General features: G+C 38.8%; 1 protein-coding gene across 1 annotated transcript in view; it reads left to right on the forward strand.

The window, feature by feature from the left end:
* NWD2 (NACHT and WD repeat domain containing 2) overlaps positions 1-21,188 on the forward strand; it is a 56,935-nt gene extending 35,747 nt beyond the window's left edge. Inside the window, exons 4-7 of the mRNA XM_086612245.1 lie at positions 12,477-12,680; positions 14,621-14,765; positions 15,071-15,660; positions 17,253-21,188. Coding sequence (XP_086468371.1) covers positions 12,477-12,680; positions 14,621-14,765; positions 15,071-15,660; positions 17,253-21,188 — 4,875 coding nt within the window. The remainder of the gene's footprint in view (positions 1-12,476; positions 12,681-14,620; positions 14,766-15,070; positions 15,661-17,252) is intronic.
* The last annotated feature ends 4,269 nt before the right edge of the window (positions 21,189-25,457 follow it).

A 25,457-nucleotide genomic window follows, 5' to 3' on the forward strand; every position in this document is an offset into this window, starting at 1 on the left:
TCATTTCCATGGGGATTTGGTACCGAATTTTTAAACATTTGGCTAATGACTTATTACCTGCAGGCAGCATTTAGTGTTTGGTGCTTGTACACTTACTGCTAATTTTAAGTCTGATTATTTTTAGTTTAAAATTAGTGTTAGAAAAAGCATGAAGATATCCCAATAGAAAACTAGTATAGGTAAGGTTTTATTTTGATCTATTCCATTCTTGAAGAAGTATGGCAAGTGAAAGCTAAGAGGATACATAAAGGTGATTTTTTTCATCTGTATTATAAACGGAAAACTAATATTGGGTAATTTTGAAGAACAATAATTTTTGAAATGTGGCAGTTGTGAAGGTGTCTTTATGAAAAGCTGGATTTGTATTTAATAAAAATTAAATTCATAGATTCATATGAATCAAATTATTATATTATTCAAATTATTAGGGTTGGCATTCTCATTAATATTTGGTGATGTGAATTGGCTATAAAGATTGTTGACACTCTGAATACTTTAAGTAAGGGTGTTCTTCATAAGCTGTAGTCTTTGTCAAGTGCATAAGGGGTGTGGTTTAGGAAGCCAAGGAAAGCTTTGATCTCTATTATCACAGTGCTTGTCTTAGTCTTTTTCCTTCAGTTCAGCTTCCTCGAAGATCCCTTCTACATTTTTGCTTTCTCTCCTTAGGTGTTATTACAGTTTAGATTATTAGTTTCTTCTCATAGGAATTAGTTCCTTTCATCCTTTAACTATGTTACTGTATTTTCTAGCTTATTCCAAATTTATAGTCATTTAATAAGCAGAAAAAATGGTTCTTCCCTGCAAGTGTGTGAAAAGTAGGGAATGCATGCAAATAATTTAAGAACACACAAAAAGGACTGATACTTCTGCATCAGGGTTAAGTTTGCTGGGCTATCATACTGATAGCATTGTTAGGCAAGGAAAATGATACTCTATTTGTGCAAGGAATTATCTAATAATTCTTTTCATCTTTGAAGGACTAGATTGATAATCTGTTCAGAGAATACCAGCCACCAACTGTCCCAAATAACAGGCCCTAAAACTAATGCCAGCTGGCTTGGAAAAAAGAATGTTTTGTTACAGTTGACACATAAGGATACAAAAAATCATAAATAAAAGTCATCAAAATGCAGGAACTAGTCAAAATAAATAATACAGGCCATTCTACATGTATTTGCAAAGCAGATTTAATGTTATGTTATGCTACTCATTTTGCATACTATGATAAACTATCTAAATTCTCTGTGCTGTAGAGAGATGGCATCATAATGTGCAAGAGCTAATGTCCCTTATACTAAAAATTTGCCTTTGGGCCTTCATTTATTTTATCTCCCTGCAAAACACGTCTTTTTGTCGAGCTCAACATTTAGTAATGGTGTTTTAGGTGCTTCACTATACACTACACAGTAATGGGTCACACCAGCCTCATGATGACTGTATATTCTATCCAAGTTGTGAAAACATTTTCTTGACATTTAATTACAAAATTAGGCTTTCATTTGTAGACTCAATGAATACCAATCTGTTTAGCGCTAACAAGAAGGAAAAAAAATCAGCAAAAATAAATTTGCAGTGAAAAGTCATATCATGTTACAACTAGCTTCAATATTCCTAAAGTTGGGAGGGGCGTTAAAAATTCCATTATACCATCAGTGATCTCTGCCTCTGATGATGCTCTTTAATTAACACTTTCTAATACCTTCATAGTGGCTATGTATGTCACTGAGAAACACAGCTTAATTATGTTAAAGAAAAGCATAAATATATAGGTCTATTTCCAATAAAGAGTGTATGTATGTGCTTACAGTAGGATTTAGGGTTTTGCAGTCCTAAAAACTCCTCCTCAGTTGCTGCAACTTTGGAGGTTACTACAGACTTAGATGCCTCTGTCAGTCCTTTAAGTGCCTAATTCATCTCTTCTTGCCATGCTCAACTTTACCTCAATCTAAGTTCTGTGGCTCATCCTTTATCACTTAAATACTATCCCAAAATGGGAATTTAGAAACTAAGCAGCCCTTCTGACAAGTACTAGCAAGATCATATTTCCAGGAAAATAAAGATATGGCCTCTTCTTTTCAGAGGGTGCATGGCTGCAGCAGGAGGCAGCGAACTTTCTTACCTATGAAGCGTACCAAAGAGGGCAGTAAGAACGCAGAAGAGCCCCAGTGTTTAACGCCAGGGTTTGGTGTCCAGAAGCCAGTGCCCTGTCCTCCCAGCTGCCTACACTGATAGGCTCAGAGTATCTTCTTTCTTTCTGGCTCCATGATGCCAGTATCCCTGGATACTCAGTAAGGCACATGAAACGGCAACAGTAGGAGAAGCTTTTCTCCATTAGCCAGACTTCATCTGTGAGAAGCAAGACAGGATTTCAAACCCTTTCACAGTTCCTTCCTGCTTGGGTGAGTGTTGTGATATATTTTACAAAGGAGGGGAGGTTACACCACCATGCCCTCCTCTAAAAGACAAAATTGATCGCCTTGCTGTCTCCAGGAAGGGTTTGTTTCCCACTCCCTGTAGGAAGGGTAGTGATTTCCACAGATAAGGTTACTGACTCCAGTCTGGGCTGTGTGCTAAAGTCTTTTCTTAAACCTAGCCCTTGTAGTTTGTTTTTCTACCCAGCTCCACTATTATGAAGTGTTACAGGACCTGTCAGAGAGCTGACAGGAATCTGGACTGCAGTAGGAGTTACCTGCAAGGTCCTGAGCTTTATGTGAGAGGAAAAATGTACATGTCAAGAAATCTGCCACCCAATTAAAAAAAAAAAAAGAGCAAAGTGAGAATGATACATTTATTTGAAGGAGAGTAAGAGTGAGAAAGCAGCTCAAATCTATATCCAGAGGTAGGCAAAATCTTCTCCAGTTCTTCCTCTACCCTACCTTTATTCACAGACCTCTTTCCTAATTTTATTCTCTTTGACTTCATCTGCACCCATGCTCAGGGAGATTAAAGACCCAGCCATGAAAAATGGTGAAGGAAAAGGCAACAAAATGAACTAAACTGATGCTTCATGATCATGTAGAAGACAGGAGAAGGAGTGTGGAGGAAAAAGACTGTTGATACTTTCACAGACAGGAGAAAGAAGAGTTCTGATGAAGCAAAGCTATCGGGGAAGTAGGTCATGAATTTATTCTGAGGAAGCACATTCACTCTGCATGATGGACTGTTAGCTCTGACCCACTATGTCCTGAGAAATTACTCATCATTACTTCATATCTCCCTACCACTAGGGAAAAGTTTTGAGATTTAAAAATACCACACTGTGGGTGAAGTTCAGAGTTGAGGGAATTGGTTCATTTACAGCTGGATTCAGCTGTTCTCTTTAATTTTCTGAAAAACACATTAAGCATCAAGTAACTCCACCATTGTTTTCATCTTACACCTTATCTCAGGAACTTTACTCACAGCAAAAGACTTCAGCACTTGCACCTCATCCTTCCTGTCCCAATTCCAGTCAGTTTTCTTACAAGGTAGTTTAACAGCCCTTTTTTTGTTTTTCATGGAACTGAAACCAATACCCATCTCAAGTTTCTGAAATACATATAGCCCCCACAGTGTACTTCTGCAGTGCCTCCAGGGAAAAAAGAAAGAGAGAAATTCGGGCATGGCTCTGTGAAACAATGCACAGCAATATTTCTCAAGCCAAGAAACATAAATGCATATCCAGGCAGGTGGAAAAAAAAAAAAAAAATCTATTTTTCGGCACAGAAATGCCTTTATAATGCCTTCGGTTTTCTATTCACTTCAGTAATTTCAATTAAAAACTGTATTTCTTATTTTATGTTTTGTACAGTTAGTTGAAGTTCTAAAACTAAATCTATTTACCCATAAGCTTCAACCAAAGGACTGAGGCATGGACACTATTATTATCACATAGGTACGGAGAAAAATCAAATGAAAGTGTTTGATATCATAGTGTGCTCTATGATATCATTTTTCTCTTAAAAACTAAACAGGACAAACAATGTAAAGCAACAGTCCTATCTTTGCTGATACATAAATACACAAGATCCTTTGCATAGCAACACTCAAAATAGAAATGCTTATTTTGCAAGCTATCATTAGCCTCATTTTATAGATAGGCAATCTAAGGCAGTAGCAGAAGCATCAGGAAGTGACCAGTTTCCATACTGAGATGAAGCAAACGTGGAAAGAAGATTTAAGAGACCTGCAGCAGCTCTGAGGTTGTGTCTGCTAGTCACACTGCCTTACAACTGTTGGCAGCAGAAGAAAAATGCTGTTCTGAAGGCACTTTGACCTGTACATGTTAGAAATCGCAGATGACAATGTTTTTGGCCTTTTCTTCACATTTTTGATTTCTAATGGAAGTATTTTTGGGAGACTTAATTCCAATGCAACATAACTTTTGTCCTCTGATCACTACCATGGATAGGCAAGGAAAGCAGTCAAACTTATTTAATTGAGGAATATTCTCTCTGTGCTTGTATCAGGAGGTCCTCACACTGTACTACATTGCAGCTAGAAGGAAAGAAAAAGGAGTAGAGGCAGCTATTTTCAGGGCACCTCTGGGGCACCAGTTACTCTGGAACTCCAGCTTCCTAAAACTTGGTTTAGATTAAGTGTGTTATTACAGCTTTCTCCATCATGGTTGCTGTTCACTTCAGTCCAGTTTAATGGCTTGGAGTTTGCCTTAACAAGCGGTTACTCCATTGAGATTTTCAATTATTTCATATATTTTTCTTATTATTATAGAAATCATTATTGCATTGAAAATAAATTTAAGTAAATATACTTAAAGAAATTGATGGGTATTAGCATCTGATTATAAGTATGCTTTTTAGACAAAATATTTAGAAGAAATTTGAAGTCTTTTAAACCTGGTGTTAAACAGAAATGTCAATCTTTTACTTGTATTTTTTCTTTATGTGTCTTTTCTCTGTAGAAGTCTGATCTACTACTGAGTAACATACTTTTTATCAGCTAATAGATGTATTAACATCACAGTAAGCAGTAGAACAAAACCCACCTTTTTCTGAGCAAAACAGCCATTTGACTGAAACATATGGCTTTAAAAAGGAAAAAGGTTTTATTTCGTAAGAAAGATTTAACTGCAAGAGAAAGGAAGCCTGGAAGTACAGGCTGAGGAAGTGGAGAGTTAGGTCTCTAACCCCAAGATTCACAGAAGACAGTGAAGAGCAAGTGACCACGAGAGACAGAGATCCAGAGGACTGACTTTGTAGCCCTTGGTTAGGGCACTCATGCAAACTGTGGAAAGACAAGGTTCATGTTCCTGCTGCAATTAATCTTCAGTTGCTCATAGAACGCTATGTGAGCTGCGCTAGCAGGAGCTTTGACATGCTACTGTTTCCCCATCATTCACACCCAGAAGCCTGATGAGTAGGGTATATCCCTGGTGCCCATACACTTGTCCTTCTTCCAGTTCAGGGGAGATTTTGAAACAAGCCTCTTGCTTCATGGGTGAGCTCACTCATTACCCACCTTGCTCTAGATTATGGCCCTCTAGCTACAGCCTGCTCCTCACTAGCTTTCAGTATGAAGCCTTCTGGTGAGGCATGGTGTGATACCGGACTGCATTATCTTCAGGGATGGTATAAGGACACCTTTGGGACATAAGTGAGAGCAACATTTCCCAATCCCTGGCAAGAGATGAACAACATAATATCCCAAGGCACTTTAAAAGCACTTAAGTCCCTACAAGTCAAGCAGCTGCTGAAGAACCACTTGGTTCATCTCAGTGACACCTGAAAGCCAATGCTGGGTGCCTGCAGGCAATTTTCAGCCCAGAGCTTGAAACGTTCACCCCATCTTCAGTAATGTGAGATACTCTTTCTCCTAATGGAGCTGTTCTACTTTGAATAAGTGATCTCAGTTTAAGATTACATTAATTTAGCAAGCTGGAATGTGAGTCACTCGGGACCTCATTCACAAGTGGGCAAGGCTTTCCTCCTTCAGCAGTGAGCAGTTTCTGCAAGGACAGGACTGAGAATTAGGAACAGCAGCTTCCACTACCCAGTTTTAACTAACCCCTGCATACCTGTCACAGCTCTGAATCCCTACCCAGGCTTAATTCCCTGCACCTAATTCCTATGTCAAATGGGGACCATAATACTTTCTAATCCCTCATGGATCTTGCAAAAACAATTGTTTAAGGGGTGCTTAGATCTGGACACACAGAGGTATCTTATGTTAAAAAATTAATTGTGGTTAGATTTAATTCCTTCAAGGATGATTTCTTGAATGCTTATTCTTCAAAAAGCTGGCAATCAAGGACTGCTCTGAGGCAGAGAGGACATATGTGTGTGCTTCAGTATCACTTCATAAAGACCAAGAAGTAAAAGTGGTAGGACTGATTCCATTAAGCCCAGCAAAAGATCACTGGATCAGATCATTCACCAGCTACAAAACTGTATTTTCAAAGAATCTGCAGCTTTCTGTGTTGGCAAAACAGAAAAAAAAAATGTTACTTTTAAGTTGACAAGTATCTGAAATCACTTCCCAAAACATCACAAATCTGACTTCCCAAATTACTTGGTTTGCAAATGTTAATATATAGTTTCTTTTGAATGAAACCAATCAGTAATGAATATACCTTGCTGTTACTTGACAGCTTGTTTTTTATTAAAATTATCACTAAATATTTTAGTTGGAATTAAATATATCTAAAATTTCAACTTGTTCTGTATTAATATAAGGTATGGTATTAGGATGAACATTTTAGTGATGTTGTCTGAATTAATTACATGACATGCACTATGAATCCATCATATCTCAAGATCAAATCCAAATCTTGTTAGTTTCCTCCTTTTGGTCATTCTTGTGACTGTGCCTATAATTTTAATATCTTTTTTCCACACCAAGAATATTAGAAGGAAAACTATTTCCCATCTTGATCTAAACATTAATTTTTCAGTTTTCATTTAATAGTAACTTCAGACTACTGCTGAGGTTGCTCTGTGTTAATTTATAAAGTATTGTTAGATAGAAATGGTTGCTGAGGGTTTCATGCACGTTTGTCAGCCTGGTAGCTTTAAGCAGTTCAACCACCTTCAATCGAATGAATCTTTAATTTGTTGTTTTACTATTAAAGGAAAATGACTCATCAGGTGGGAGATTTTGATTCACAAGTCTGCATATAAAACTGTCTCTTGGTACTAAACATACTGTAAACATTACTGTTCCTTTTAAAAATAATTTCCTATAATAATCATCAAAATGCTGCAATGTTGTTATCAGAAATTGAAGTTTTAGGTTATTACTGCAGACTACTGTGATATTTTTCCTAAAGGTCTGGAGGAATAACAGTAATTCTTATTTGCAGACTTAGTATGAAACATCATGAAGATTGTGAGAAATTATATTTTCTTTAAATTCTGTTGCTCCATTTTTCTTCATTTTTCTATGAAGAAATCTGCATTTATTTGAATGTACAGGGAATATGGAGACAGGGCAGATATTTCCAGAGGCTATTGCAAGCCTCTGGCATGGGTGCAGTTCAGACACTGAAGCCCCTGGAGGGAAAGTGCAATTCAGAGCTTCTCATTTAGGCCTCTAAAGGTTTGAGTGGGTTTGTGGTACCCTGATAGACTATGTTTATACACCCAGATATAAATCTAACCATAATGACACCAGAAGAGTGGAAGGGAAGTGGCTATTCCCTGTTACCAGCTAGAATGAGGTACTTCCAAGCCTCACCTCTGTGTCTAAACCTGGGAAGGTGTAGTTTTCACAGCCTGTGCATGCAAATGCACCCGTCCTGAGCCTGTCATAAACAAACAAATAGTTTATAAAGATACAAGCAAACACATATAGTCTGTTTATAGTCCTTAGCCTTTTATTTTTTTCTACACTAGTGACCACTGTTAGTGGAAAACATGCAGTGCATCTAGAGGAAGGTGTGTTTAGGTGAAGAACTGTTCCCCAGGAACCTGGTGTGTTTTTGTGATGTAACCCAGCATTCGAGCATCAGTCTCTCAGTAGAAAACAGCTGCACTTATTCAGCACACCTCTTACTTCCAGCATCGGGGTGTGATATCTCAGTCCTTTACAAAAAACAGTGTCAGTTACTTTTGTCCTCTCCAGAAAAATGAAAAGGAGTTGTGTTTCAATACGTCAGTTAAATGTCCAGTGAAACTGGACTGTAGATAAAGGCTAGTCTGGAGTTACTGGAAAGCTCAGGAATGACCCCATGAAGAGTTTTCTGCCACATAAAATATTTTACCAGAATATTTTTCAAATGGCTACACAGTCAGGTACTAATACCAGAACCTCAGCTAACTTCTGTTGGGGCACTAAGAGGAACACAGCTGCAGTGCAGTGCCTGCACTAAATGACAGACCTGCTCAGGACAGTATTTACAATTTGCTGGTTCTACTTGTATAATTAATTCCCCTCTTCATTCCAGTGCTGTTCTTTTTATTCTCTATCCTGTTCCTGTTTCTGTTTCTCTTTGTTTACTTGTCAATTCTGTATTAGAACATCAAAGGCACTAACTCTTTTAATTGCCTTTCTAAATGCACATAATCACCAAGTAAGTGCCTCAGGTGTCTGTTCAACTGTTCCTTCACTTCACTTTGTTTTAACTGCAGAAATGCCTGAGTTTTGGCTAAAACATGGAGTCCTCGCTCACATCAGTCATGTGAAGCAGTATTCCTGAGTTAAACACAAACAAATTTCAGAGGTGTACTCTGAGCCTGGCCAGCTCATACAGCTTGTATGAAGGACTTGTACCATAATACCTACAATAGTTTTCTGGTGCGCAGTGGCTACAGTTACAGAAGACTGATCAGCATTGTGCTGCCTGCTGTTCCCTGAGCAGTTCTCAGGGAAAAAATATGTGGCAGTGGGGTGCTGACATGGCCTCTGCAGCTTCCTTTTTGCCATGGTCCACTTTTTAAGTTCTAAACCTAAATGTTTTAGCACAGGCAGATCCTTACATGATGTTCAACTGATGTGTTCGTTTCTTGGTAGAGCTGTTAGCTTTAGGCTCTCCTAAACACTAGGCATCAACAATAACAAGCTAGACTCAGTTTTCACCTTGCAGTGCAACGTATTCTTGCTCAGACTTCTCTTTCCTCTACCCTTCTTCATTCCTTTTCTTCCTAGCACTATGCATGTGTCATCTTTTAAGACTAACCTTAAAACTTATACATTAACCACAACCAAACAAGAAGAGAAGAAATACCTGAAAGCAAAATGATACAATGCTTATTTTGTTGTTTATTAATCTTTATGGACACTCACTGCCATCATCCCAAATGGAGGACACGCTTCTGTCTGTGTGATTCCTCATCTATGTATGTCTATTCTTCTCTCAACTAACGCTAGACTTCTAGCAAAATATTAGCAATGCCTTCTATAGCACAAAGATACACCGTGATAAATGTATGTCCTCTACTGTTCACCATTTGACTTTAAAAAAGTGAAGGCTTTCAAATAATATTTGCATAGGACTCCATTTTATTTAAAAGCTCGTGATACAGCCATCCTCAGTGATTCTAGTATTCTGATCATGTCAAAGTTCCTTTTTATTGTGTTTTGCTCAAGTAGCCAGGAGGATGATCCCTAATACAAGATTATTTACATAATGTCTGTTGCAGTGACAGATAAGATACAAGAAAAAAACATCCGTCTTTTCATTTTAAAGTACTGCCATTTGCTATTTACCTATAGTACAGTGGAGAAAAAACAGCACAAACTGTACCAGAGAAGCAGAAAAGTACACAGAATAATTCCAAAACAAATTTAGTTGATTAAATGCAGTACCAGACATTTTAATGTTGACATTTAAGTATTATTAATGAAGGGGCCAGCTACTGATCTTTGCTCGGGCAACTGTCTATTGAATCCACTGGACTTAAATTCAGAGTAAGTGTAGCCTAATGATTTTCAAGTAATAATTGCTATACAAGGTAATTGCAAAATTTGCATAGCAGAGCTCCTCGGAGAGAAATTTATGAGATTTCTACATCAATCTGAATGTGCAAAGGCTTGCAATTCAGCGTGATATGAGTTATTAACCTCACTTAAATAAAGAAGGAAAATAATATTATATTTTGTTTAACCTCTGCAGCTTCATAATTCCAGAATTAAAGGGCTCTATGAACAGATCAGAACAGTAAAAACGTAGATGTTTTCCCGTTATCTCATTGTGTGAAGCAACATAGGTCTCTCTATGAGGGGAGCTACTAGTTAGAATGATCACATAGAAAAAATAAATTCACGTAATAAAAACACTGGATCATTTAATTAAAATTGTTATTATTTAATTCTAGTTACTGAACACATTTGTTCCTTTCTCCTGACTCCTTGATGTGCACCTTGAATGAAGCTACTGTGGGGCATGAATGGGCAGCCAGGCAAACCCCTCTTTCCTCTAATGCCTCTCTATTGGAGCAGCCTTCTTGAAGGACCTGGGTGCTGGGACTTGTCAGAGACTGGAACCTGGACTATACGAACTATCACAATTCCTACATTCCTTCATTTTTCCTAAGCAGCAGACAGACATTGACTTGTTCCTGTCCACCAGCTCTTTCTCACTACCCTTCTGCTGAAGGATGCCAACCACTGGACATGAGAGCCAGCACTGTAGTCCATGTGAGCTCTTCCTAACCTGCTCCAGGCACAAATCAGCCAGGTTAATTTACACAATGTGAACTGTGGTTGGAGCTAACCCAGGTGGTTTTGCCTGAAAGAGGCTGGGAAGCGTTTGCATGCACTGCTCTGATGTCTCTGCTCTGAGGCCACAGTATCTAGCGTGATGTGCCGCTCGAGTACCTGCTGCCAACACAACTGGATTCAGAAAAATAGTCTGCGGCTTCACGCTTTTATGATCAGTGAAGCGGGCTTCATCATCATCCGTTACAGATTTTCAAAGTTTAGTTACAGCTGGAAGAGTTTAAAACAGCTTTTCATTATGATAAGTGGTTTAAAAATAATGAATATTTAGATTTTTATTATTTACAAACAAGGTCATTTGCATCTTCAGGGTACTACTGTGTTTGCATTAGCATTACTTGACTAAGAGATCTTTCCGATTCAACTCAAGATGCTGATACTGTTGGTTCCTCTCCACATTAAGTATTCTTTCTCATTAACTCAGGATCTTTACTGAATACATTTAAATTAGGAAAGAAATTTAAAAAAAACCCACCTATTTGAAATGAAGTCAAAATTCTCACTGACTTCTGTGGACCAAGATTTGAATGCAGAATTTATCTAATGATCACAGATTTGAAAAAAATTGTCAAAAGAATGCAGTAATTTCCTACAACTCTATCTTCTATAAAGTTATAGGACATTACATGTAGTGTAATGTAGTGATAGGACATGGGGCATGTAGTGATAGGACAAGGGGCAATGGCTTTAAATTGAAAGAGGGGAGATTTAGATTGGATATAAGGAAGAAGTTTTTCACTCAGAAGGTGGTGAGGCACTGGAACAGGTTGCCCAGAGAAGTTGTAGATGCCCCATCCCTGGAAGTGTTCAAGGCCAGGTTGGATGAGGCTTTGGGCAACCTGGTGTAGTGGAAGGGGATGGAACTAGATGATCTTTGAGGTCCCTTCCAACCCTAACCATTCTATGATTCTATGATTCTATGATTCTATTACAAATGTTATTTTTATAAAATATTTATGGACAGCAAACTACACAAATAAATTCAAAAAAGTGTATTCAGAACATCATAACCGATATTTTAATCATTATTTTTTAAAGTGAAATATTTCCTGTACCACTGTTTAAGAACTGACTCCCACAAACCTTTACCTTAATACAAAAAATATGCATTGAAGTACTGATGAGGCTTGATCCATTTCTACTTGGTATTTGGTCAAATCTGTTTTCCCTTGCCGCACTGTTCATTCAGTGGACAGCTACTGGAGCAAACACATTGAACATTTTTTGCAACAAGGGAATATAAGACAACAAAGCAGCTTGTGGTTCTGCAACATTGATCCTTGGTATTGCTGGTGTAAGCCACATCTTTAATAATACCAATATGAGCTGTACATAATATCATGTGAATTTTCATCAAACAGAATATAAAATCATCTGTTCCATTACTGTGGAAACTAAGAATAAAGCCACGAGGTAAAGAATCCAGACATGCATCCTTATCCTGAGTCCAAAGAAAAGGATTTCCGCATTCACTTTTGCATGTGAGATTAATCCCAATCTGTGACTAACACGAATCAGTAACGCACGAGTCAATATCGTGCTAAGTATGCTGGGTATTTTTTAATTACTTCTTTTGAATGCCTTTGTATTTTTATTATGAAAGACAATGCATCTACTTGAAATTTTACCAAGTCATCATAGTAGCATACAGCTCAGTACAGTACCCTTAACAATAATTCATCTTATACTATATCTGTCTCCCTTCCTAGTAATTTCAAAGTCATTAAACTACTACCACACTGATTTTTATTAATTCAGATCCTGAGGAGGGTTTTTGCATAAAGAAAGAAAAATTTAATCCCTACTTTTCTGCAAATACACAGGGTCTGTTGGGAGAGAAGTACGGGAACATCCGAATACCGGGGGAAGTGGAGTCAGCAGAATTTGAAATGATCCTGGATGCTGCTGTAGAGGCCAAGCTAGAGACAAGGATTTTAGAAGAGTGGTACTGCAGGGATGAGAACGCAGTGCCACCCGCATATTACCTCAGACCAAAATCTGAAATGCTGAAGAACTACCAGAATACAGTAAGTCATAGTCACCTCCTTACAAAATTCTCCTCTGTCAGTGGTGGGCAGTCCCCAGGGCCAGGTGTTTGCTGTGTCTGAATTAGCTTCTACAGCCCTGTGCACACCTGAGCAACTGGTGCTGTGATGCTCTTTTCCCATACACAGGGAAGGCAGCAGCTGCGAAACACCAAGAAACACGACGGGTCATGGCTCCCGCATTGGTGTGCTCTCTGATAACAGCTAGAGCAAGTGGATTCAAGGCCAGGTTGGATGAGGCTTTGAGCAACCTGATCTAGTGGAAGGTGTCCCTGCCCATGGCAGGGGGGTTGGAACTAGACCATCTTTAAGGTCCTTTCTAACCCAAACCATTCTATGAGTGTATGACTGTAGTCATTCATGACCTGTTGGGGCGAGTGGGACAGTGGGACAGACTGCCCTTCCCTTCCCTGATGTTGGAATAGCGAGAGCTCAGCCTCTCCTGCCCTGGTATTGTGCTTTTGCTTGATTTCAATGAACAGGATTTGCAGAGGAAATACACATTTTCCCTTCTATCCCCATACAAGAAAGCTCGTTAACAGTCAAACAAGTGCTTAGTGCTGTCCCGAGTCAAATCTCATACTTTTAACTTATTAACTGTATTCTAACACAAGATTTTTGAACACTGTTCATTATCATTTTTTAAACAGGCATATATTTTTAATTGATGACAATAAAAACTGTATATTACCCAGGGCTCAGTTCTACCATCCTACACATCTAATATACCAAAGGACAGATTTCAGTGTAAAAAAAAGTGAAGTCCTTAACAAAGTATTCACTTCATTTTGAGTGCATACTGTATTATACAATAAAATTAAATTAAACCATTATGCTGCACTCAGTTACCTTGTAGCAGCATGTTTGTTGCATGAAAAAACATTGAAAACATGAAAAACATAGACACGGAAAGAGTTTTAATGAGTTGAAGACAGCATAAGGTGACTAATTCTGAAGTATTACAAATTTTGTTACTTTGCAATGTTTTGCTAATGCCCACAATATCCCTTTGAATGAAGCTTGGCTTTTTTGTTATTAAAACTTTGTACCTTTCCTCAAGCTGCTGATATGCAGGAGTAAGTAAAAAGGTGTTCATAACTTAAAGCTAACATAGAGTTACATCTCATAAATTTACAGAAAGTAATAAAAGATACACAGCTCTGAACATGTCAAGAAAGAGTTGCTAGGGAGCTTATCCTGGAGGCTGTTCTTCTTCCTATCACACCCTCCAGGAAAACTGGAGACCCTTTAAACACTTCACCTGCAGTAAGTAATGCAGCAGTGACCACTAGCTGCCTTAGAGAAACCTCCGTCATGGCATCTGCGAGACCATCTGAAAGGACTAGTGAATCTATATGAGAGTCCCTCTCTGGGGACAGTAAGATTACTGTTGCTATAGCAATGAATGAACCAAAGTAATGTCACATGTAATCCCATTTTTTTAAATATAGTAGCTAATATGAGGTGCTCAATTACAGGTACCAGGAACCTCGTTTTCAGTTTTGAGATCCAAGTTTAAATTATTGTTGTTGTTATTATTATTATTATTACTACTACTACTTCTTATTAAAGGAGTGATAATTTTAGCAGTATCACTGCTGCTTTATTATCATTATTTCAGGCTTGGTTCTCAAAACTCTCTTTCTATAAAGGTGTTATTGGTCTTATTCTTGAAAAATATTGCATTAGCTGCCTACAGTAGGAATTCAGAAAATACTCAAAGCAGCTATCTTTTAGAATTCGAAAATGGAATACATAATGATTATCTGCAGTATAAAAGGCCAAACTCTTTTTTATTTATTTTTAGTGTATGAGTTTCTCTGTTATCATGTTATTTATGACCTTGAATATTAGACTTTTACTTTCTGAAGTTGTAGATGTGTGTATTACAGCTACTGTTTAACTATGGATATTTTTAAAAGATGGAAGCTTCTTCAAACTCTATGAATGAGAACAAATGGCAAGATATATCAGAAGAGATTAAGAAGATTTTTAAGACTGCTGTGAAATTGCTCTATGAGAAAGGAAAAATGAAACACAGCCAAGCAAAGAGATATCTTTCCTCTGGTAAAGTTCAGACTAACTATTTCTATACATTCATTTACTAGCTTTTCTATCAACCTTTCCACAACATGAAAATATATTATTGTCAGCATTTCTCTTACAATTGAAGAGAAAAAAAAAGACATTCATTGTGCTTGCTCGAGACCAAAACCCATATGAAAGCACCCAGGGATTTTTCTGTGCTTTTTCTGTTTTTCACAGAAAACAGATGCAATCATTTAAGAGTCTGCATGTTGAGGGTGGGGGATGTTCTTAACTGTTTATAAAGAAGAGTTAACAGAGACTCTGTGTTCTCTTTTCATCCTCAGCTATTGAAGATGAACTTGATTTTGCCTTGGGTAAACAAACACCAGCTTTCCTCAAGAAGTGTGTTTGCTACATTCGGAAAATTGCCAACATTGAGCGTTTCGTTAAAATTCCAGAGATGGGGAAATACATGGATGTGGTACATACAGCTGGGAAGTTTCTACGAGATCCTGAAGCCCATGAGAAACTCATCAAGCTCAGGGATGAATTCATTCCTACCATCGTCGCATCATCCAATCTGAGAGTGTACACATCTGTCACTCACTGTGACATGAAACTGGGTTACTCCCAAGAAGTGGAGAACCACTACATCGAAGGACTTGGTAAACAGTTCTATGAAGACATGATTGATATAATCCAAGCAACAGTACAGCAGAATTTTGACACCGAGACAGACTTGCTGTACGATGAAGTTCTTCAACACTCGTCACTATGTAAAACATACTCCACTTTTTATGAATATAGATGTGAGGCATTAAACATAGTCCACAAGTACGTTCTACCTAGCAAAACAGGACACATTAACCCTCTCATCGTATACGGAGGACCATGCACAGGGAAGACTCTTTTATTAGCTGAAGTGGCAAAGAAGGTAAATGAATACCTTACCTAATATGGTGATGTTAGGAGTATTAGTGTGTAAAGGCTAACTTAAGTTTTCATTCTTCCTTTTGTCAACAGATCTGATTTCAGCCCTCAACATATAAAATAAAAATAATAAAAAGTATATTCTGCATATTATTGTACACATATTCACAAAAAGACTTTCAGTAGTAACGTGTCTGTATCATGTGCTTCGCCAAAACAAAAATACTTTATCAGAGGTCTTAAAAACCTATTAGGCACCAATATATTTTTGAATTAACAACATGTATTTTAGAAGGATCTCTTTCCCTCTTGTTCCACTGAGGTCCTACAAATCTGGAACCATCTAAACATCATATGCTGTTTTTAGTCTTAATCACAAATACAATATGTGTTTCCAAGTCATGCCATCTTATGTTCTCATCAGAAATTATTCCGGAATTAGTCTGAAAAACTTGCTACAAATCTGTAATAACCTGAAAAAATACCTGTACTTACTTATCTGACATATGCTGTTTAAGTCACTGAGCTGAGTACTCCAGGGATATGAGTGAAACTTTTTGTGCAAGGCAGGACCAGATGCAGAAAAAGACCAAGCTGGCATCTCTAAGCCTAATTCTTCAGCTGGGAGTCCCAGCTTTGAGTTCCCTGCAGGGTGCTCAGAGAATTTAGCACAGTGGGCTGGGAAACAGCCATATCAGCCACAAGGAAATGGAGAAGGGAACAATAACGTTTAAAATCCCATATCTTTCCCAAATGTGACCTCCTATAGATTCGCATTAGTTGCATCTATGAAATTGGGATTTGCAACCCAAGATGTCATTTCAGATCTGAGTACATAAGTTAACCTAGAGACTCTGGTTACACTTTTCTTTTAAAATATCCTGTTAAAACTTGAAGTGAGGTGAAAAGACTTAGCAAGTAAGAGAACTGAGTGTTTTAGCCTGCACAGACCAAGAGGATTTAAAGCTACATTTCTCACTTGCTTAAAGTAATCTAACCAAAGAACAGCAAGAGATACATTTACTCCTTGCAGCAGCGTGTAAGTGCAAAAGCCACAGGCACACCAAGACAAAGCGTACTTCTGTGGCCCAGGAATTAAGGTAACTAGCTAGTAACAGGCAATCTGTGCTCTGATCCCTGTCCTCCAAAACCATCAGGGCGTGCATTTATGCTCAGCTGGGAATCAATGTTAAACAAGTTTAGGTGGCAAGCTGGTCTGCCTGGCCAAGGACGACATTACTTAGTGTCTGAGGAAGTTATTTATAAGAGAATCTACCTACTGACTTTCTGAAGTAAGACACAGATTTTAAAAGAGTACCCTGGGACTACATTCTACGCGTGTCCCCTTAGACGTAAGCCTTTTTGCGAGTCTGGGTCTTAGTGTTTCAAGGTATTACCTGTGCTAAACAAAGATGACATGATACTAATTTTATTCCGTGCACGTAAATCAAACCTGCCTTGAACTCTGCCAGTGAAAGCATTTCCATTCAACCAGTAACATTTAAAAATGTTCATTTTTATATAGGCAATCACTATTTATAAACACTGTTACTGTGCTTCATTTAAATATTAACTAAATTATACTCTATATTCTAGGCCTATTCCTGGTTGCAAGAAGAGATGGGACCAAATTCCGACCCTGTGGTAGTGATAAGATTTTTGGGATCCACCGAAACAAGTACAGATCTAAAGAATATACTTCAAAGCATTTGTGAACAATTAGCAGTCAACTATCGTTGCCTCATACAAAGTTACCCAAAAAAGATTCACGACCTTCGGGACTTGTTCATCAATCTCTTGAATGAGTCTTCATTCCACAGGCCACTGGTGATAATATTTGATGCCCTAGAACAGCTAACAGATAGTGATGATGGTAGGAAGCTCTGGTGGCTTCCTGTTCACCTCCCCCGTTCAGTACGGATAATTTTGTCAACACTGCCAAACAAGCACGGGATCCTGCAAAAACTGAGGTGCCTTATTCATGAAGAAAACAATTACGTTGAGTTGACTGCCAGGGATAGAAAGATGTGTAGCCAAGTACTGAAACATCAGCTGCTGCGAGTTAAAAGAAAGGTAACATCAGGACAACAAATCTACGTCAATGAAGCATTCTCCAAGTGCACACTGCCTATGTTTGTGAACTTAACCTTCAGAGAGGTCAGGAACTGGAGATCTCACAAAGATGTGGATGAGTCCTCCCTCTGTGTCACTGTCCATGAAAGCATAGAGCAGTTGTTTTGGTCACTGGAAAACAAGTGTGGATCAAGGCTATTGTCAAGAGCACTTGGCTACATCACTATGTCCAAATCTGGCCTAAGTGAAATGGAACTGGAAGATATTTTAGCCCTTGACAACAGTGTTATGTATGAACTAAGTGAGCGTGTCAGAGAAAGCAACCCACTGAGAATTCCATACATATACATTGCAAGGCTTAAGGAGGGCTTACAGGGGTACTTAATAGAGCGACAGGTGAAAAATGTCACGCTGCTTCTTTGGGCAAATAGGCACTTACAGCTAATTGCCCAGAAATTGTACCTGCACAATGAAGAAGATTTGCATGAAATGCACACAGTCATGGCAGAGTACTTCCTTGGTGTTTGGTCAGGTGGACGAAGAAAACCTTTTTACAGCAATGACCAATATCTGAATGGTTGTCCTGACCGTGACAGTAGAGGCCTGAACGAGGATGAAAAGCACTGCTTGGATCAGACTGCTTTTGACAGGCAGGCACCTGATCAGCCATGGGTCTTTCAGTGTAATCCATTAGAGCCTGATATCTTTTTTATCAATCACAGAAAAATGACGGAGCTTATTCATCACCTGACAAGATGTGGAAAAACAGATGATCTGCTGTACGGAGTCATTATGAACTTCAGCTGGCTGTACACCATGATTAGAATAGGGCAGTTTGATAAGGCACTTTCTGACATAGAACTGGCTTACACCTGCTCTCAAGAAAAGGAGCTGAAATTTCTGGCCAGTACCCTTCGCAGTATAAAGTTCAAAGTAGTAAAATACCCAGGTTCACTCTCCGCTGAATTGCAGCAGAGGCTTCTCCCAGTAGTAAGCTCATTGCCCAAACTCAGACATCTCCTCTTAGAATGTGACAAGGACGGACCCAAGTACTGCTCTATCGTCCCTTTGCATTCCTCCATGGATGTGACTTACAGCCCCGAGCGCCTGCCACTGTCGTCCAGCTGCATGCACGTCACTGAGATTTTGCCTACTTTTAATCCCAGCACAATTATTGCTGCTTTAGAAAATGGCTCCATCAGCACTTGGGATGTAGAGACTCGCCAGTTACTACGGCAGATCACCACATCTCCGTCTGTTATCTTAGGGATGAAGCTTACCAGTGATGAAAAGTACCTTGTAGTGGCTACAACAAAAAACACTCTTTTGATATACGATAACATAAATTCCTGTCTTCTGTCTGAGGTGGAAATTAAGGGGTCAAAACATTGTGGAATTGGGGGGGGCTCCAGTTTTATAAATGGATTTACATTATCAGTCAACCACGCGCTTGCTTGGCTGGAGGCCAGCAAAGACGTTACTGTGATAGATCTGCTTTACGGTTGGCCTCTCTATCACTTCCACTGCTGGTACGAAGTGACCTGTGTGCAGTGTTCTCCAGACGGGGTTTATGCCTTCTGCGGACAGTATTTGAACACCGCGACCATTTTTCACTTGGGCAGCGGAGAGAAGCTGACCACTGTGACCTCTGAATTTTCTAGTGGATTTGTGAAATTCCTTCTCATCCTGGACACAGCCCAAGAAATGGTGATGGTGGACAACGAGGGTAGCCTCTCTGTTTGGAATACGGAGGAAATCGCGAATCCCCAGCTTACGGATGACTTTGACTGCAGAAGAGAAGACAGTGAAGTTGTCAGCATAGAGCTTTCTGAAGACCAAAGTGCCATTTTAATTTGTAAGGCTCTCAGCATTGAACTTCTTGACACTCGTGTGTGGAAGGTGGCTGAAAAGTTTAGAGCTAAACACAACGAGCGCTTTATATCTGCCGTGTTGTCCAAAAATGGCAACTGTATAATTGCTTCAATGGAAAATACCTCAGCCATTTTTGTTTGGAGAAGAGATACGGGACAGTGTATGGCAAGCTTACAGGAAATCTCAGGAACTATAGTCAGGCTAATTAAATCAAATCATCATAACATGCTGCTATCCTTATCCACCAGTGGTGTCCTTTCTATTTGGGATATAGACATCATAACTGCTATGTCCAATATTGACAAATCTGGCAAGCCTATCCAAAGACTGGTCTTGCCAGCCAGAGGTGAATTAATATACACATTGGATGGATCGGATTCTGTCCATAAGTGGAACTTCAGCACCGGATTTATTGAAGCTGTATTCAAGCATGAAGGTATTGTTGAAAACTGTGTGCTGACCTCTTCTGGAGACATAATGGTTACATCAGATGATAAATGCAGCCAGTACGTATGGCACACAGTTAGCGGGGAAAATATCTTCCGCATTAACGGACAAAAAATTTCAGAACTAATGATTACTCATAACGATCAATTTGTAGTTTCTCTCTGCGAGCAAAATGCATCCAGAGTTTGGCGACTGGCTACAGGACATAGGGTTTGCAATATTTTAGTTGCCTTACAGAATGCATTTATAACAACTGCAAATACATTTGTAGTCGGAATGGCGAAGAATAAAGTGTTGGCAGTGAGTCTCTGGACGGGCAGTATAACCAAGAAGTTTTGCTGTGATGATGGTGCAAGCATTGTGGATATTAAGCTGATACCAGACTGCCCAGATATCATAGTATTTATAACATCTACTGAGACTGTGAACATCTGGAGCCTAACAGAGGAAGTCATCTGCAGACGCGTACAATTGCCTACCAATTTCTTAAAAAATCTGGAAGACTTTGAAATATCCCCAAATGGGAAGCTAGGAATTATAACCCGTGGTGATGAGAACATCAATGTGCTTGATTTATACAGCGGAAAACTTCGTGTGGTTCACGCTCCAGGTGTCATCTGGCGGCAGAGGCTGTCTCGTGATGGCCGCTATCTTGTGTACATCTGTTTTCGCAGCGAAGAAGATGACGATAACGGTGCGGTCTCTAGCTTAATTGTAATGAGGCTAGCAGATGGCAAAAACATCGGTGCCTGTTCTCTTTATAAAACTCCCACTTTTCTTGCACTCTCACAGAGACATTTAAATATTATTATTGGATTTGATGACGGAAGTATAGGTACTTACACTGTAGTAGATCGAGTCGACGCTGCACTGAAAATCAAAATTGCTACTTCAAACAGCCGTCAGATTTTCAACAACACAACACAAGTGATTAGGCCAAAATGTCACAACTATAGCTTCAAAGCGACTGCAGACTGCATTTGGAGGGAATCAACAGAAGTTTTTGCAAGGGATAGCCCCATTACGGTTACAGAGCCTGAGGTGAGTGAAGCAACACCAACCAAAAAACACAACTATTGCTATGAGAAGGTGTGTTCAGCCATAGATTGCAGAGGACACAGTTTTGCTCCTGACAACTAAGTAACAGTCTGGACGAGCTTATCTGAATAATAGTATACACAGATAGATTTGTCTACTGAATTCACGTAAAAATCAGTGCATTTCTTGAAAGACAGACAGGAACAGCAGAGGGCAGGCCAGCTGGTTTTTCCTCTACAAATATTCTTACATTTATATAAACATAAAAGCAAACATAAAGCAAATGGGCTGCAGGATTTTTTAAATTTCGGAATACAAGGTTCAGTCCAGGATTTCACCAGGGCCTTGATTAAAAATTTCTAGCAATACTATCAAAATTGTTATGCTATTACAGAAGTTAGGTAATCTTATCTAGGATTGACAAACTGTTTTAACTAGAACTAAAGCTCCACAAGATCGGTGAGAAAGAGTCAGACCACTATTTTATATACCAAGTCGCCTAGATGGGTCTATAGCTATCAGCCAACTTTATACCCACTTGCAAAAATGTGTTTTTCTGCTTGATGGTGCAATGACAAGATGTCACCTGCCAACCTGGAACACTTGATACATTCCATCATCATTTTAAAATTACCTACATTTTTTTTATTTTTACTTGGGATTAATTTTTGGGTTGAAAGGAGTAGGTGCCAGTCAGTTGCAAACATGTCAACACTTGAGGTGGTAAGTGTTTGTCCACCTCAAAGAACGGACTGAAAGATTTTTTTTTTTTAATTGCATGCAGGGATTTCAGGTTTCTGTACTGTGATAAAAATGATAAAAACCTAGGCTGTAAAAGGAATATAAGGTTTGTGGTTTATTTTTTGGTTTGGGGAATTTTTTGTCTTCGCAGTGTGTATTAGTACAGGTCATAACAAAAACTTTTTCAAAGAGAAAGGGCGCTACAGTTGAACAGTTAAACACATTAATTTCTCTATTTTAAAAGGTTGCTATCCGTTTTGTTGTAAGAAAGTCTAAAGCATCTCCCCTATGTCCCCAAAGTAATCTTAATAGAAAGTTTTCAGACATGCCATGTATTAATCTTGATAACATTTGCCTTACTGTCATTTCTGTTCTTTCCCGTGATAAATACAGATCAGATGACCAAACACTCTGGGACTGCTTGTATATGTGCTGAAACACTCCACTAAATGTAAAGGCTGTCCAAAGTTCCTTTACTGGTCAAATTTGTAATGGGTTTTTGTTACTTCCACGTATTTACAAGCTTCACTTTCTGCTTTAGAACTGTTCTGAGCCTTTTGTACAGTTTTAGCGGTTTCAAGGCAGAAATTGTGAAATAATGACAAATGCTTTAAAAAAAATTATATTTTGCCCACATGAAAAAAAAAAATACTGGACAACATCTTACAGGATAAGAAGATTTTTCCTTCCTTACATATCTTAAAGATGGCACACCTGTGGAAATATTTTCAAATTATTTAAACGAAACAATTTTATTTTTAAAATCAGAACTCCATGCCGCAAATTTCCAAGAAATGAATGCTAAGCTAGAATTTAATGTAGTGTGTGAATGTTCAATGTACAAGCCAATATAGTATATTAAGTGACTTGAATGATTTTTCCTAACTCGTTTGCAACTAATAGATCATATTGAATGTTTTTATGTAAACTTTGTATTGTTGGGAAAACCTACCCAATCAGAGATTTATATTTTCATAAATGTCAAATTTAGTTAAATTTTGTTACAGAGTTGTTAAATTAGAAATCTATTGCAGTCTTCAAACAATATACAGTCTTGTGTATGCATTGTTTGTACTAATAAACTACGGAAACAGACTTGTGTGTGTTCCCTAATTTCAGGGAAATTTCCCTCTGGCAGAGGGACACAAGGCATTTGCAGCTCCCATTAACCTGTATTTAAATCATTTTTAACGGCTGTATTCCTAAGGAAAAATTCCAATATTTTTCCCACTTCAGTTAACTAAATCAATCATTCCAAAACCAATGAGATTCACCAAAAAAATGCATGCTTAGATGCTGCTTATGACTAGATTGTACACTGCCAGTGTGCAAGTTAACGGACACAAAGGCACATGTAACCTACCCAGCAGAAAGCACAGAAAAAAGAGGAAAACCTGAAAACCCACTCCCCTTCAGACCTGTGGAGCTACGGGAAGGGGCTGTAGGATCCACACCTCCTAGGATCCTGTCCTGAAGGTAAGCAGCTTCCACCTTCTTTCAAACACTGGGCAGGACTCATGCACTTCAGCCTTGAACTCCATATGCATAACCTGCATAATGTTGGAAAGTTAGTTCCTTCGTTATCTTGGAAAAGTGAAAAAGACACCTCCTGTCTGCCAGGAGGGTGGCTAACTTAGGGTGGTAAAGGAGGGTAACATAGAAACAAAGCAAAACACAGAAACAGAGAAATGTTCTTCCTTTTTGGGAAGTGCTACCACAACCCAGCTGGTCTCAGCCCACTGAGTGGCTTATTGATAGAGTACCCAGACTTGTTCCTCTTGTTTTCTGGCTCAATGAACTTTGTGGTCTGCACAGCGGCACAGCTTCTTGGGGCAGGAGATGGTTCCCAGCAAAATGAAGGATCGGCCTAAAAGGGAGACCAGGCTTCCCTACATCTTGAGCCAAAGAGGGAACTGGTTTTAGGCCTTATCTAGTTGGTCAAAGCAATAAGCTGACACATGAAAGCCGTGATGCTGTATATAAAAAGGCACAGGTGTTCTTGTCCTGCTGTGAACCTCAGTCTTTTATGTTCTAACCAAGGACAGCAAGAGTGAGGCAGCACTACTATTTTTCTTAATTGTAAAACAATGAGAAAGATGACCATGAAGATGGCTCCTAATCCATTTAAGCCCTTCAGCCAAGTACTGGGTTCCTAATCTCATTGAAGGATGCTGTTTAAGTCCTGTCCCTCCTCATGGTTTATCTCTGTCTTAGTAGATAAACTCTCTCATTCAGCTTTCCAATTTTATGAATCTATTCTTAAGGGTCAGACTCCTCACACACATTAAGCCTAAGCAGCAGACTCAGGTTTCTGAATGGCATTAGGCTGCTTAGTACCCAAATACTCACTGCTGCAAGGGTGAGCGCTTCACAGCCCCTCACAAATCTGCCCCCAGGCACCTCTACGCAGTTTTACAGGACAAAATAGTTTCTTTAATAATGAGCCATCTGAATGCCAAGTGCTGTTCTATCTCTACATAGGAATAGAGCAATTTACTTTCTTTTAAGGAGCTCTATTTGCATTTCTAGAACAAAGCTTTCATTTATTCTTTATCTAAAGTGCATCAATAAACAGGCTCAGATGGGGTCCCTATCTTCTTACACAGAAGATTCTAGGAATAGGCTGTAGCTGCAAGAAAGGTTTAAAGGGGAATTAGCTGGAAATTCTTTGGCAAAGGTAAGCCGGAGGTCAGCTAGAAAAAAATATTTTTATCAGTCATTTCCTTTGCACCACAGCTGGGGAATGCACGGCCCGTGACTTCATTTCATACAGCCTGTGGCCATTTGACTTTTTTCACGTTATTATGAGATAACATCAAAATGTGAGTTAACATGTAGCCTGGAAAAGGCATTCAGAAGGCATTCAGGTTTCAGTGGTTCCCCAGCCCTCATTTCTCCATGCTGCTTACTCAAGCTCTGTAAATAAACCTGTAGATACAGAAGTTTTAGCCATCCAGCAGAGGGAATTTAAAGCAAAACTCATCACTAAAACAGCATTCAGATGCAGGGGAGACTATTTCAGCCTCAGATCAGCTTAAAATCCTGAGATTTTGCCCTTTGTCAAAAACTTATGTGTGTTTGTATGACACATCATAAAACGAGTCCTTTGGGCCATTGCCATTAGGCTAGTAGCAACAATCTGCATTGGTTTATTTTGTTGATTAAGGATTCAAAAATACCTGTTTTAATATAAAGACTGCAAAATGACAAAATTCTGAAATCTGTTTCTATTTCTTCTAACTATAAAACCAAAGACATTTTACTTTTTCACGTTATTTTTTAGGTAACAATAAAATTGATTATGAAATCATCCAAATATGGACTAGGGCCTTTGGGTAGTTTTGGTTATCAAGAAATTGTAATTAAGAATCATTATCAATCATTTATGCTACAAATATGACCTACTTCAAAGTTCTTGTACCCTGTTAAGGACCCTACTTGCTATCTCTTCCTGGAACACCATGTTGCTGCTGCAGGGAGAGTAATGGGCTACATTTTTTCGTGTGTTTTACCTTTCGAGCCTAGTCACTGAACATCATTCCTTGCATTCTGGAGGTAGTCTCCTGACTTACATGAAGTGAAATGATATTCTCAGTATAGGTCTAAATCATAGTCTCAATTCTCAGTTTC

This window comes from Tauraco erythrolophus, chromosome 5 (assembly GCF_009769465.1).
Source record: "Tauraco erythrolophus isolate bTauEry1 chromosome 5, bTauEry1.pri, whole genome shotgun sequence".
Lineage (NCBI taxonomy): Eukaryota > Metazoa > Chordata > Aves > Musophagiformes > Musophagidae > Tauraco > Tauraco erythrolophus.